This window comes from Nilaparvata lugens, chromosome 1 (genome assembly GCF_014356525.2).
Source record: "Nilaparvata lugens isolate BPH chromosome 1, ASM1435652v1, whole genome shotgun sequence".
In the NCBI taxonomy this organism is placed as follows: Eukaryota; Metazoa; Arthropoda; class Insecta; order Hemiptera; family Delphacidae; genus Nilaparvata; species Nilaparvata lugens.
The window spans coordinates 72,636,836-72,651,178 of record NC_052504.1 but is presented as its reverse complement, the minus strand read 5'-3'; the positions used below and the strand labels follow the sequence as shown (position 1 = coordinate 72,651,178).

At 33.5% G+C, this 14,343-nt stretch overlaps 1 protein-coding gene and 1 long non-coding RNA gene across 9 annotated transcripts in view; one reads left to right on the top strand and one right to left on the bottom strand.

The window, feature by feature from the left end:
- LOC111049953 overlaps positions 1 to 14,343 on the bottom strand; it is a 189,379-nt gene that overhangs the window by 18,251 nt on the left and 156,785 nt on the right. The window lies entirely within an intron of this gene.
- Positions 1 to 14,343, top strand: part of LOC111048384 (cGMP-dependent protein kinase, isozyme 2 forms cD4/T1/T3A/T3B) — a 205,891-nt gene that overhangs the window by 167,844 nt on the left and 23,704 nt on the right. For 7 of the 8 annotated variants that reach the window (XM_039442412.1, XM_039442433.1, XM_039442430.1 and 4 more), the window contains 4 exons: positions 8,694 to 8,807; positions 9,684 to 9,789; positions 11,737 to 11,800; positions 12,453 to 12,530. In XM_039442412.1, the coding sequence (XP_039298346.1) occupies positions 8,694 to 8,807; positions 9,684 to 9,789; positions 11,737 to 11,800; positions 12,453 to 12,530 (362 nt within the window). The remainder of the gene's footprint in view (positions 1 to 8,693; positions 8,808 to 9,683; positions 9,790 to 11,736; positions 11,801 to 12,452; positions 12,531 to 14,343) is intronic. The other variant, XM_039442423.1, reaches the window with a different exon arrangement.

Below are 14,343 nucleotides of genomic sequence, written 5' to 3'. Positions count from 1 at the left end.
CAAAACAAAGGAAGCAATAAACAACTTAAATGAAAAAAGCGACCGAACAAAGGAAGAATTGAAAAGGGAAGTTCAAGAAGTAAAGAAGACAAAATGAACAGGGTTTGGAAAAGTTGAGTCAGCGAATGGACAAAGCATTCCATGACACAGATAATACCATCAAAAAATTAGCTGAGTGTCTGGATAAATCAATTTTGGAAACCAATAATCGATTAGATAGGATATCCCAAGATATGCACACAAAAACAATTAACATCAAAGTCAGCCTAAAGGAACATGTACATGTGGAGAAGGATACAATGAAGGAGGTGAAAGTCAAACAAGCAAGCGAACATGACACATGTATGGGAGACCAACCTACCGAGAATGTCAGGACTGAAGTCGCGCCGCACCCCGCAGAACGCCGAGAGGGACCAGCCGACATCACCCGCCAGGCCGAGGACGACATCCATCAAGTAGAGGGACAGCCCGTACCGCCGCGCGCCGACTACCAGGAGTCCAAGGACGCTGCCCACCGAGTGGAAGAGCAGCCCGGACCGCCGACCACCCACATCATCGTCAATTCACCGCGAACAGCACCTGAAACATGTGAAACCAATACTCGTGAAGATCGCCCACTAAACAATAGAAATGAAACGGAAACCCACAACAAATCGAAATCACAATTGAAAGTAAAAACCTACAAAACAAAACAACATACAAGCAAAATAGTAGTTCAACAGAAAAGAAGAAGCATTAATAGAGTTCATTTACACCGCCGTCATGTTAGGCTGAAATCGTACATCAAATCTTTTACAAGCATGCATGATAGGAGAAAAATATTATTAGGAAGGACCTACAACCACCGCAGTCATGTTCGGTTAAAATCAAACAGACTTTACACCAGCATGCAGGAAAGAAAAATATCATCAAGAAAAACCCACAGACACCACCGGCATGTAAGGTTTAAGAATAGCAAACTACATGTCACCAGCCGTCCAAGAGGAAATGAGTTTGTAGGAAAGATCTACACCACCGGCACATTCGTTTTAAGCCAAGTTTGACAAAACGGATAGTTGCAAATTGGAATTAGACCTTGAAATAAATCAGAAATCAAATTTAGATGGGGGCTTGAGGAAATAATTTTGGAATCATCTGGAAACTACGTTGTGAATTACCTCAACTATCAAACTTCTTCATAATCACAGCCTACCCACCGAATCATATCTTTGCAGACTAGCATCTTTCTAATGCAGCCTAATTAACATAACCTAAACTTCGCCGCATCTCAGCTAATAAGGAAATATTATTAATTCACTTCAAAAGAAGAAATTGAAATCAACTTTAAGTCAAGAAAACAAAACTGAAAACAACTTTAAGAATTTACCAACCTGATCAAGCCATCCACCTCATGTCACAGTCATCACAGGAAAAATCGCCTAGTACAATCCGCACAACTGAAAAACAGAAACAAGAATATTATATTATCAACAGAAAATATTTGTAAATTAGGAATCAGATGAAGTTAGTAGTGAATAGGAGGAAAGAAAATAAACAAAGTTTATTTGGAAAAATATGTAAATCTAACCTCGAAATACAGAATCGATAGAAAAATCTATTCAGAGCCAAAGCCTGTTCGATAATTTTCTTCGTCACACCAACCAATGTGTGCGAGATCATAGTCAATTTCAATGGAATCAAAGCAATATCGTTATTAATTAATGTAACCTATTATTTAATGTGAAATTATAAGTGAAAAACGCAACCAAAAATATATATTTATGTTAAATTGCACGGAATGCGCATGTTATATGTCATATAAATGTATCTCTAAAAAGCTCAAAAGAAAATGAAATTCTTACCTTCAAATGTGAAAATTTATTATTGTTGCATCAAAAGATCATGAATTGTAATTCAAATTGATAAATATAATCTTGAAAGCATAATATTTGTAACCAGCATTGATAAAAATCAAAAATCACTTCAAGTGTAACCCTGTTTGTACACAACGTACTAAGCGTAAAAAAGGAATTGCTCAAATCAAACGGTAGACAATTGTCAAGTCACCGAAGTTAAATCACACTCTCACCCAATTTATGTAAAAGCCAGAACAAAGAGTCGAAACTTGTAATAACCATGGAAAATGATGAAAATCTATATTTGTTGCAAATACTGTTTGAATCCTAAGAGGATAATATGTCAAATTTTGTATATTTGTTATAGTTATGGGTCTGCTCATAAGCCACCCGTGAATGGAAGTTGTGGAGTTGTTTTAATGAAGGATCCAAAGAGACCTCTTTAATTATTGTATTTCGATTGTATCCAATGGAAGGAACAATCAATTATTTATTTTCTCGTAGCCAAAAGTGCACAATATATCGTTTTTAGTGTTAAGTGTCGAGTTTTTGTAGAAGTAAGGAGATGAAATAGTGTATTCATCACAATATCGGATTTTTCAAATAGTCATTGTTTCGACTCGTCTCCCAATTACCTATTTAAAATATCCTGGGGGCTTTTGTGTGATGAATCTTTCAAATAGATCTCATGAGAAGAGAGAAAATTGTGATTACCTTTTAAAATGAAAGAATTTGCTAAAGGAATAGTTAGCGACCGAGCGATAAAGCTTACTTATCAGTAACTGTATATTAGATAAGAGTACCGTTCTGTACTGAATCTAGAAAATTATTCAATAAAATTATAATTATTCTGCAACTAAAGCACGAATTATTTATGAATTGCTCATTGAATTTTGAGGTTACACTTTGTTTACTGCCGATCAGATGTTTAAAGCAGCCTGAACACAGCTGACTGATTCAAAGTATTGTCAAATGTCACGCCAGTTTCACGCAAGGTATAATATCATTTCTAAAAATTAAAAAACTATCAATAAAGGACCAAGAATTTCGAATAAAAAATAAAATGTATGTATTATCGTTGAAATTATTTATTACTTAAGAAATTATATTATAATGTCAAGTCTTATTGTAACTAACTGGGTCATAGCATGAAATTATATTATTGGTAAAAACTGCAGAAATTAATTATAACAGTCTCAGACATAATAAAAATTGTATAAGAATATTAATTTATTAATTATTACTTCAACTGAACCACATGGTAATTAAATCTCTTTGGCAAGCCTAAGCCAATCATAGTGCATAAAAATAGCACCAAAAAGGTGATCGTTTGAAAGCAACACATGTTAATCTACTATCAGACAACAAACCTGCCTTATCATATACGCTAGCACATGTACATTGTATGAGAGGAACTATGTCTAGAAGATTAAGCAGTTTTAAGAATTACACAAATTGAATTATTATTGTAATTAAAGGAATTATATTCTACTGCCTGCCACTGATGTCACGTCTACGTCACAATCGTTCTACCAATGGCAAATTTTTCATGCAAATTATTACATCGAGATTCTCAGAAGAAAGGTCTAGCCAAGAAGCTTAGAGAAAAAGACAGCACTTCCCTTTTGAAATCCTCACCGTTCAGATCTCTTTATAGTTACCAAGACCTATTCGTAAAAAATTCTTGTTCGATTTTATATGTTTTATTTGTGAGCCAATATTTTAGGCCAATCTATTTGTTATTTGTAAATTTATTTTCATCAATCGATAAATTTAAAAGTTTAAAGTTAAATCATCCCTTAATTAATTTGGTGAAGGAAATATTAAATTAAAATTCCCCACGTGCTGAAATCGAAGCCTGGACCTTCTGCCGATCAAACGATTTTTGATCTAAAGAAGAAAACCACGACCGCCAAGGAATTTCACGTGAGTTATAAGTTTAAAGGGGCCCCAATCTATGCTTCGAAAAATATTACAGTGCAGAAACATAAATTTTTTCTTCGTTAAATTATTGGCCACGCCGACAAGCACTTTAGCATTTAAGAGCCTAGAATTTATTCATATAGAATTTCTAAGAATTTGTAGTTGATTAGCTATCCTCCGCTGCCAGAACCACGACCCCGAGCATTTTAAAAATATTTTATAATTCATTTTTCACTATTTTTTCAAAACTGTTAAATTTTATCAATTGTAAAATTCTGTCGAATCACGCATGATATCATGCAAGTACAAGAAAATTGCTAATCATTTTGTTAATGTTAAACCACTTTCAATCTGTAAATTATATTCTGAATCTGCACTGTGAGATCATATATTTTATTATAATATATTCCAGTTTTGTTAATTCGTTTTCTGAGTTCGATTATTTCTTAAGCCTGTCAATTATTGTGTCTGATACGTTCTATATCATCAAGAACCGATTGAATACGATCATTGAAATAATTGAATTAAGCTGGATATTGGAACAGGTCTAAGTGGATGTAGCGAGTGGGGTCAGATCGAGATATTTATTCTTTGTCCTTACCTGCTCATATATCAGCTTTTATCTGTTACCAACCTCGACTTAGGAGCGAACACATCAATTGTACAGCAGATGCAGCCAGAGATCATATAAATTCCTACAATAGAGCTTAAAACCCGACAAGACTCTGTTCTCGAAGTATATTCTGAACGATGTTTGGTCCAAGTACCGTATTTTAATCCTTCAGAACTTATTAGAGACGCAGTCCCGTAAATTATCTACATCGGGATTTTTGCTCGACCTGTATGATTTTGTATGCTCATTCTTCACAGGTAATAATTTTAAGGTATCTGTATTCAGTGTTTAGCGATCGCTACACTACTTATAAAAATTTCATCATTATACAATCTGTCATTAGAAGAATCAAGGGTGAGCGAGCGTTTAGGCCTCCCGCGATTCCGACAATTGTATTGAATCTTGTAGTGAGTCAATCAGTCTGGTGTACACTCAGCGTCCACGTACGCAGTTACAAAATTTATAGCCTCTACACCATTGATTCAGTACAAGATTCACCCTACATATGTGAAGCCGTTAAAAAACGCACCACATGATTTGCCGGCCCAACGTGAGGCATTTAAATACAGCTTCACAATATCTAATACTTAGTTACCAATCGTAAATATCATGTTAACTCGAACACTATGAAAGCGACGAATCCGTAATATTAGGCTATTAAGTCGCACGTAAGATAGGTAAGAGTGTAAAAAGAGAGAGTACCTAGTGAGAGTGTATTAAGAAAGCGAACTTGTGATGACAAAATTGGTTCTGCAAATAAACAGCTAGGCTACTAAAGGTAATCGAAAATCCATCGATAATCGCTAATTTCCAAGCCACCAATAAATCGACTTCTGAATAACGGCTCAAGCTGCAACAGATACAGTATTTACAGAACTTGGTACATCTCAGTTTCATTTCTCATTTTCCCTCTTCTTCACTCCTGTTCAAATTCGTTTGAATTTCTCTCTCATATTCCTTCTTGTCTTCTACTATACTTCTCTTTGACTCTTCACTCTTGTTCTCATTGTAAAGTTGATGATTTTTTTGTTTGATCTGCATTTCACTTATCAAATAATCAAATCTTTTTTATCTTTCCCCTACTCTTCTTCAAACTTTGTCCATTACCTCGGCTATCCTTATGTAGGCTACCATACGTAGGCTATTATTATTTGTACTCTGTTCCGTCTTTTTATCTCTTCATTCTTCTAACTGTCTTTTATTTTCTTCCTATTTCTGTCATTCCGCTTCATCTCCTAAGTCTTCTCGTTTTCCTCTTAATCTTCGGAGTTCCATTTTTTCTTCATCTTTCCCTTCTCCGACTGTTTCTTCATAGTTGATCTTAAATGTCAATATCTATAGATAGCTGTTGTCCATTATACCATGCAATAGTTTTGTTGAACTATTCTGTGATTGGCGACTTTCACTAGAGCAGTAAACGGTTTTGTAAGTGATTCGTTCGAGTTGAAGAATGGTCAGTGCTTTCTAGCTTCTCTTCCAAATTAGTTTACAGTAGCAAACAATAAATAAATGAACAGTTGTTGGTATGTAATGGCAATTTCAGTCGCTTTTAAGAGTCTGATATAGCAAAATTTTGTTTTCAACTGTAACTCTCCAGTCAAACTAGTGATTCTCCATCTAGTTATTCTAGTAACTTTTTATTTTCCTAGTTACCGATTTTAGTTTATTCGAATGTAGGTGTTCGTGTCAATAAAGATAAATACGAGAGTGGAAAATGTTTGAGGATGAGAAATAAAGAGAAAATAATATTGATGGTTGTTTACCTCATTATCTTGTCTTGTGGGATCGATTTCTTATCTCAAATCCTGGTGACAAATTTGAACTTACAAAGCTGCTAAAACAATTTTCCAGCAAGCTCCAGAACTGCTGCCGTTCAACACCATTGAACAAATGATAAAGTAGGTGTTGGTGTTCCATTTCCTTCATTTTAAGGTAGCCCTCAGAGAATATGTGATTTCAAATAGTTGAAAAATACGAGCAGTTTCAATACAAAGGGAGGTACAGTATCAATTATGTATAATTACTGGAAATGAGCTTCATCAATGAATTGTTGAATAAAAACTATTTCATCTCCAAAATGGCAATTTATGATTTTTCTGAACCATGTTTTAATTGGAATTTGCTTTTATAATGTGAGCATGAAGAAATTGCAATCTGAATAGAAATTGTATTGAAATTATTATACAGTATATTTTTCAGCCTATCATGAAATTGTTGCACTGTTTTCAATTTTATACCCATAAGCAATGTGTTCATTTCAGAAGATAAATCTATCTCCTAGTATAGAAGCATTAACCAATACATTTATTGGTTGGGTTGGGTGAGATGATAAATACATTGAATATTATCAAGGCTACAACCTCATCAGTAATCACCACTCATTATTATCAAACTAGAATCGCCATTCTAACTTCTTTCATAGATTATTTTACTTCAATAAACTGTATTGAACTGATATATACAAACTACTGTATTTTTATTACATATTAGCACGTCTATTTATAGAGATACTTTTGTTATAATTAATAATGCTGCCTCGTCATGAAATCACTAATAGGTAACAAACGCATTTCCTTGTAGTTGCTCTAAAAAATGAAAAACGTGTTTCATGGAAGGGGAGGGTACAAGGTCAACCTGTTCTAACTAGAGCAGCAGACGTTTTTAAAAAGGACGAAATAAAACTAATTTTAGAATTATTCAACGTGATCAGGAAATCAGCTAACAATAGAGTGATTGTGATTATTATTTATGATTATAGTGTTATGTGTGTGATGGTTTGAATGATCTATATCACATTGTAACTATAAGTTAGTATACAATTTGTGAGTGCAATACTTGGTTAGTGTTTGAATAGAATGACTAGATTCATTCATTTGTGAGTTGTGTTGCAATATTGATCAGAACCATGCAAAGTTGAGTAGCCTTGTTTAGCTCTTACAATTGAAAATAACAGCTTTGCAAATATGAATGTAAGTGGAATCTGAATTTTTAATTTGAAATATGCTTTAATTTGAAAAATCTATTCTATGGGTTCAATCCTATTTTTAAAGGAACCTGTCCTAATCCTGTTTTAAAGGAATAGTAATTATTACTATTCAACTAGTGAGTGTCAAATGCCACATTCTTCAGGCCGTTTTTAATTCTTTATTAACCAGAGTTTATTTAGGAGCAAGAGAAACTATGGTTTGACTCGAGAATGTTAACTAAAAAACAAAAGGGTTTTGAAGCCAATAGAGTTTCTAACCCTCGGTTAAGGATTTAGGATAAAGTTAAGGATAAGGATTTTAAAGCCAAGAGAACATCACACCTTCAGAATTTATGGAACTGAACAAAACAATTTAAGGTACCCATTATATATTATCTATTGTAAATTGGATACCCAAGAAGAAGAATACTCCCTCCAGCCCTTCTCTGGATTCGCCTCTGCACTTGTCAGAGGCACTGTGCACTAGTGGCTACACTAGTGTACGAAATACAAGATGCTAGCTACTATGAAGTGCATTCATTCATCAATTATTTTTATTGAAATCGGAAACTTTGGTTTACATTGACGAACATTGTTTTGAAAGTCAAAGTGAACAATAAAATACGAAAATATTCAATGTTGTGTGTGTATACTGTATAGAAAAATATTGAAGGCGTTGGGGACGATCAGAAAGAGGGCAAGCCATTCAGTGTCAGCAAGACAGTATCCGTTTTTGATTTGGATACGCAAAATGCATCCTCCCTCTCCTTCTGCATCATCTTTGTAGGACGAGGACTCATCCACCCGTGGTGGCTGTCTGTCTCTGTCATGCTCTCTGCCTGCCTAAACTGTCTCTTCCTCTCACTATATCCTCTGAGACTGTGACTATAGAATATAGTCACATTCACTATGCTGGCATCATTGTTCAAATTGTAAACATCAATGTTATTAATAAGAAATGCTGACAGTTTTAAATGAATCTCACTACTATAGTGAATTTCTGCTACTACAATGCTGCGTAGTCACTGTTCTCTTCCTTAGAACACAGTGCTATCTAAAGGAAAAAAATTCTTTGATTGAGCTTTTGGATTTTGATCTGGTGTTCATTAGAATGTTTAGCTCTTATCCAGTTTGTATTCAGTTCAAAAATTCGTCATTTATATTCAATAAATGTTTTTTTTTGTTTATTTGTTTTTTCATCAATGTATTCACTTTTTTATTTTCAAATGTATTGATTGGAAAATAGAAGGAAATGCATAATTCAGAGCACCAGGAAAATGGAGTATTTTGGAAGTTTTTTTTTTAAATTTCCACTGAATTTTGACTAATATATTTTGTTTGTGTTGTTTTTTTGCAGAGGGGAGAGTTGAAGTGTCAAGAGAACATAAGTACCTGAGCACATTGGCACCGGGAAAGGTGTTTGGTGAATTAGCAATCCTCTACAACTGCAAAAGAACTGCCACCATCAAGGGTAGGTTTCAACTTTCTATTCATTTTCTAATACAACTTATTTATTTTAATTGTATTGTTATCTATTGATGCTTTCCGAAATATGGTTTGAGTTTGATTATTTTAAAGTGGGTAACGTACATCACCATATTAGCTATTTATCCCTTTTGTATGAGCATCATCAGACACTCGAATGAACAGTTTTTGGACGTTATTCTTCATTGATTGATTCATACAATAAGTACATCATCAAAATGATAGGGAGAGAAAAAAATAAGGTAACCTTGTGCTATTCCTCTCCCAAATTTATATAAAGCTACACGTAGTCCGAAATAGGTTAAGTCTTGTAGTTGTTCACTTCACAAAATTTCCAGTCCTTAATTATTTTCACAAAGTAGATTTTTATTTTTGAATTTAATTTTTTATTTTGATTTCAGTACTGGTTCGAAAGTAATTATTGAAATGAAAGATTAACTGAAAATTGATTCACAATACTGCGTATTTTTGCTATTACTGTTATTATTGCTGCATACTGGGTACTGCCTATTGCTATTATCATTCAATTAGGTTACAGTATAAGTTTGCTAATATGGCCTTGTAGAATAATTCCATGTTCCAAGCTGGAGGGTTCCGTTCGGTGGTATTTTTTTGGTGAGAGTGATGCCCACAGTCATGTGTTCTAGGCTTGTGCGTTGATAATGAGGAGAATAATAATTTCTTATGATATGCCATTTATATCAATGCTGACGCTGAACGTTCGCAAAGATATAATCATATTAACGTTTATAGATAGAATATTTACGTATCAATCAGGGGAGGACATTAACATTTTGTAGTATCTACATTAAAACGATGCGTTTTATACGGTATTTAATTTCTGTTTGTCTATCCTGTTCAGCTGCTTCCGACTGTAAGCTATGGGCAATCGAAAGACAATGCTTCCAGACGATTATGATGAGGACGGGTCTCATCAGGCAGGCCGAATACACCGACTTCCTAAAAAGGTACCTATGATTTTTCAATAGCATTTGACGTATAACCTATGTCATTATAATAATAATAATAATAATAATAATAATAATAATAATAATAATAATAATAATAATAATAATAATAATAATAATATAATGAATGAAACATGTATGTTTACTAAAATGAACATAGATTATACATGATCACCTTATAGTCCAGTCAATATAGACTAAAAAAGGGGGTGTGCTTGTAATTTATATTGTAGTATTATATTGTCCATTTTTTAACCGAATTTGTATTGTCCTCAGATTGTAGAGCACAAAAATACGCCCAGAGGGATTCTGAATTATACATCTGAATGGTAACAATTGGAAGATATTGTTGATCAAAAACTAAAATTCATTAAAATTGATTTTCTTCAAATTTCACTCATTTTTGAAAAATCATAACTCAGTACTCATTAGATATAGAGAGTTCTGAATGATCTCATTTTATTCAGAATTTTATATTCTAAAAAAAAGGCAAGAGCAAATTTTTCTGTCCGATTACGAGATTTGGCAGAAATAGCGGAAAACTGGAAATTGAGCCGAAAATATGAGTTTTTTGGGCCACTCTGTATCTAGCACAAGGAAATTTTGCATGAAGAAATTGGTTCTGCAATGAACCCAAATAATATATTAAAAAATCAGAACTACAATATAAATTGCATGCACCAATGTATATAGTGACTGGACTATTAGATTGTTTATAGAACTCATGCACTTCAAGATGTTTTATTCAAATTCATCACAGAGTTCTAAAAGTTATTTACTATTTTTCATAGAAAGGAAACTGATACATTGCTGTACTGATAATGATGTTTTCTTTGAAATGTAAATACTGTCATTGCTTAGTATAGAATCTTTTTCCAATGAACCCCGTCACTTCAAGTTTGTGATGATGATAGACGTTAAAATTAGGTGTTTTCAAATTACAAGGAGCATTGTTGTCAGGTATACCTGCAAATCTATATGAGAGCGCTCTACCTGGTCTCAGATTGTAGAGCACAAAATTACGCCCAGAGGGATTTTGAATTATACATTTGATTGGTAACAATCGGATATTGTTGATCAAAAGCTAAAATTCATCAAGATCAATTTTTTCTTACAGTTTTACTCATTATTGGAAACTTACTCAGTACTCATTAAAGATTGAGAGTTTCGAATGATCTTATTCTATTGAGAATTTCATAATTTAAAAAAAGGCGAAAGCGAATTTTTCGGTTACAGGATTTGGTAGAAAAAGGTGGAAAATGAACCGAAAATACGAGGTTTTGGGGCACTCTGTATGCACAAGGAAGTTTTGTATGAAAAAAATTGGTTCTGAACTTCTCTTATGTATCCTAACAATGTGTTAAAAAATCAGAACTACAATATAATCAGCAAAAACCAATGTATTCGTGACTGGACTACCATTCTACAGCATTTCATACTTTTAATGATAATCTGAAACTGATGAACATACGTTAAATACCACTCAATAATAAGCAGTTGTATTTGTAGTTTTTATCTACATGTCATAAAATAAAATCTTGAATTTGATTAGATATGGAGATTTTCTATTTCAACCCACAAATAACTCAAATGGTTCTCGTTTCTTCAGTAATGTGTTACGTGTCACAATAATCATAAACATACTTCATGGATTGGCTTGCTTAAATCATTTTATGAATCTATGGCGAATGCCAGAGTTTCTGGGTGAAATTATTGCTGCTCAATTATTTAGAATCCATTGAACACGTAGCTTTATGAAATATGCCCAATCGTATTCCGAGATAATATCAGATGATCATTATTTTTTTAGATAAAATTTTGTGTGCTGACATTATTGCTGCCAGTAGTTGATTAAACATTTGGATTGATGAAAACTCCAGAAAATATATATTTGAATATTTTTTGTTTCAAAATATTGTGATTCAATGTTTGTTTGATTTGTTACAGCGTTCCAATATTCAAAAACTTACCAGAGGAAACACTTATCAAAATATCAGACGTTTTAGAAGAGGTAAGAGTATTGAGTGTCAAGATGTAGCTTGTATAGTAGTGAGGCAATGAATTAGTTACATAGTGCCACAGAATACAAATACAGCATTATAGAAGTTTTCTCTGATAGTGCCCACATTCACTTCAAATATACAGGCTGTTTACGAACTCCCTACCAATGCTCTAGGGCATTGTTCCTGGGTGAGAAACATATCTAAATATCATATTTAAATTGTCCGGAAGTCTTCAGTTACTCACACAGCGGTCATTTTACTTTTTTCACTTCTTTTTTTCTAAATAATGGTTGAACATACGAAATTGAAACTCTGCACAATCATTTATAACAACTAGACAAACTACAAAATAATATGACAATTTTTCAAATTAATAAAACAAAATGGCGGCCATTTACATTTTTTTTCTTAAATAACTCAGAAACCGTTGGTTTTACAAAAAAATCACAAAAATAACTTTTTTTTATTAAATTCAATTACCTATCGATTGGTTCACCCCTTAAGAAACCTGTTGTCTCCATTTCTGTAATTAAATAAACTTTCAAGCGCACCCGAGTAATATTTTCCACAATGATTTATTTTGTTTGAGGATATAAATTATTTTCATGAACATTACAAATTATTATTATTATTTTCAAATTTCCTTTTCTAATTTTTCAGACTTTTTACAATGAAGGTGACTACATTATTAGGCAAGGTGCCCGAGGTGATACCTTCTTCATAATCAGCAAAGGAAAGGTGAGCTGGACGGTTTATTCGTGATTCGATTAGCTAGTAGAGACAATTTCAGAGAGATATAGTTTGATTAATTGTTGGCTACTGGCAAACATATTAACTCACTAACAGTCACTTTCCTTAATCCACTATTCAAGTCAGCTGAATAATATTCTTTTGAATGCCTTGAAAATAATAAAAATAACAAAAAAGCAAACTACAAAACTGAATAAAGTTATAAAACTAAGCGTGATAAACTAAAAAAAAAAAATTAACTAATAAACTAAAAACTAATAAAATAAAATAAAAATAATAAAATGATAATCAAAATCTGAATAATATAATGCGAATTTAGATAAAATTAATTGAAAAAAAGAGATGCAAAAATAAAATCATTACTAATAAGAGGAAATTTATATAAATTTTATGAGAGATGAAGATGCTGATGATGATGATGATGATGCTGGAGATGATTCTGACAATGAAGATGATGATGATGACTATGGAGACCAGGGTGAAGAGAAAAGAAGATTCAAAAAAAAAGATAATAACCTACATAGAATTACCGGCGGAAAGATGGTGGGTATAGGGCTGCACAAGCTTTCTTGAACTGCAAAGTTGACAAATGAAATGGATCAAGATGAGCTCCACAAAGATTAAAAAGACACATCATACGATTAACTGGAGAATTATAGTGATTATTGGTTCTGCACTGAGGAAGCTGGAACCTAAAACTGGAACGCCGAGCCACTTGGGGGACATAGATGTTAAGCAAAGAAAGAAGGTAAGAAGAATCAATCCTTCCATTTAAAAGATTATACAGGAATACAAGCAATCTGCAGTTACGCGATGCCCCAAGGGATTGCATTTGAAACATTACTCTCAGATCAGAAGTTGGGTAATTGAAAGGACAAACTGCATTGAAGTGTTTAAAGTACAAAAATCTTAAAATTTATTCTGGATTTTCTCAATCTCCACACTCTGAGAAACTAGATAAGGATGCCACACCTCGGAGCAATAATTGAGCAAACTTTTAACAAGTGAGTTGTACAACAGAATAAGAACTGAAATTTCATTGAAATGAGAGCAAGTTCTGCGAATAAATCCTATTTGCTGGCACGCCTTGGAGCATAAATTTCTCAAATGAAAATGAAACTTAAGCTCAGAATCAAAATACACTCCAAGGTCCTTAAATTGATCAACACGCTTGACTACTAGATTATTGATAGTATAAACAGGAACCTGGGGGTCTCTCTGCCTTGTGAAAGTTACAGTAGCGCATTTATCAATGTTGATCTTCAGCTGGTTTTCACTGCACCAGCAAAATAAGCCATCCACATCACTCTGAAGCATTCGACAATCATCCTCCGACTCAATCACCTTGTAGATTTTTACATCATCGGCATAGAGAAGGCAAGAAGAATGCTTTAGGACTCCAGGCAAATCATTTATGAATAGCAGGAAGAGTAGAGGACCCAGATTAGAACCCTGCGGAACGCCTGACGAACTAGTATAGAATTTAGACTGGTTACCACCAAAAGAAACAGATTGAACTCGGTCAGACAGATACGAGGAGATAAGCCCAACACTTGGAATGGAAAATCCAAAGAGTGACAATTTATTGCACAACACCTTGTGGCTCAGAGTGTCAAAAGCTTTAGAAAAATCAGTGTACACAGTATCAACACGCAAACCCCATCAAGATAGGCTGATACCTCACTTCGGAAATGCAACAAATTGGTGACAGTAGATCTCCCAGGCAAAAACCCATGCTGATGTTCAGTCAGTAATGGTTTAACATGACCAAAGATTTTCTTATAAATACATTTTTCAAAAA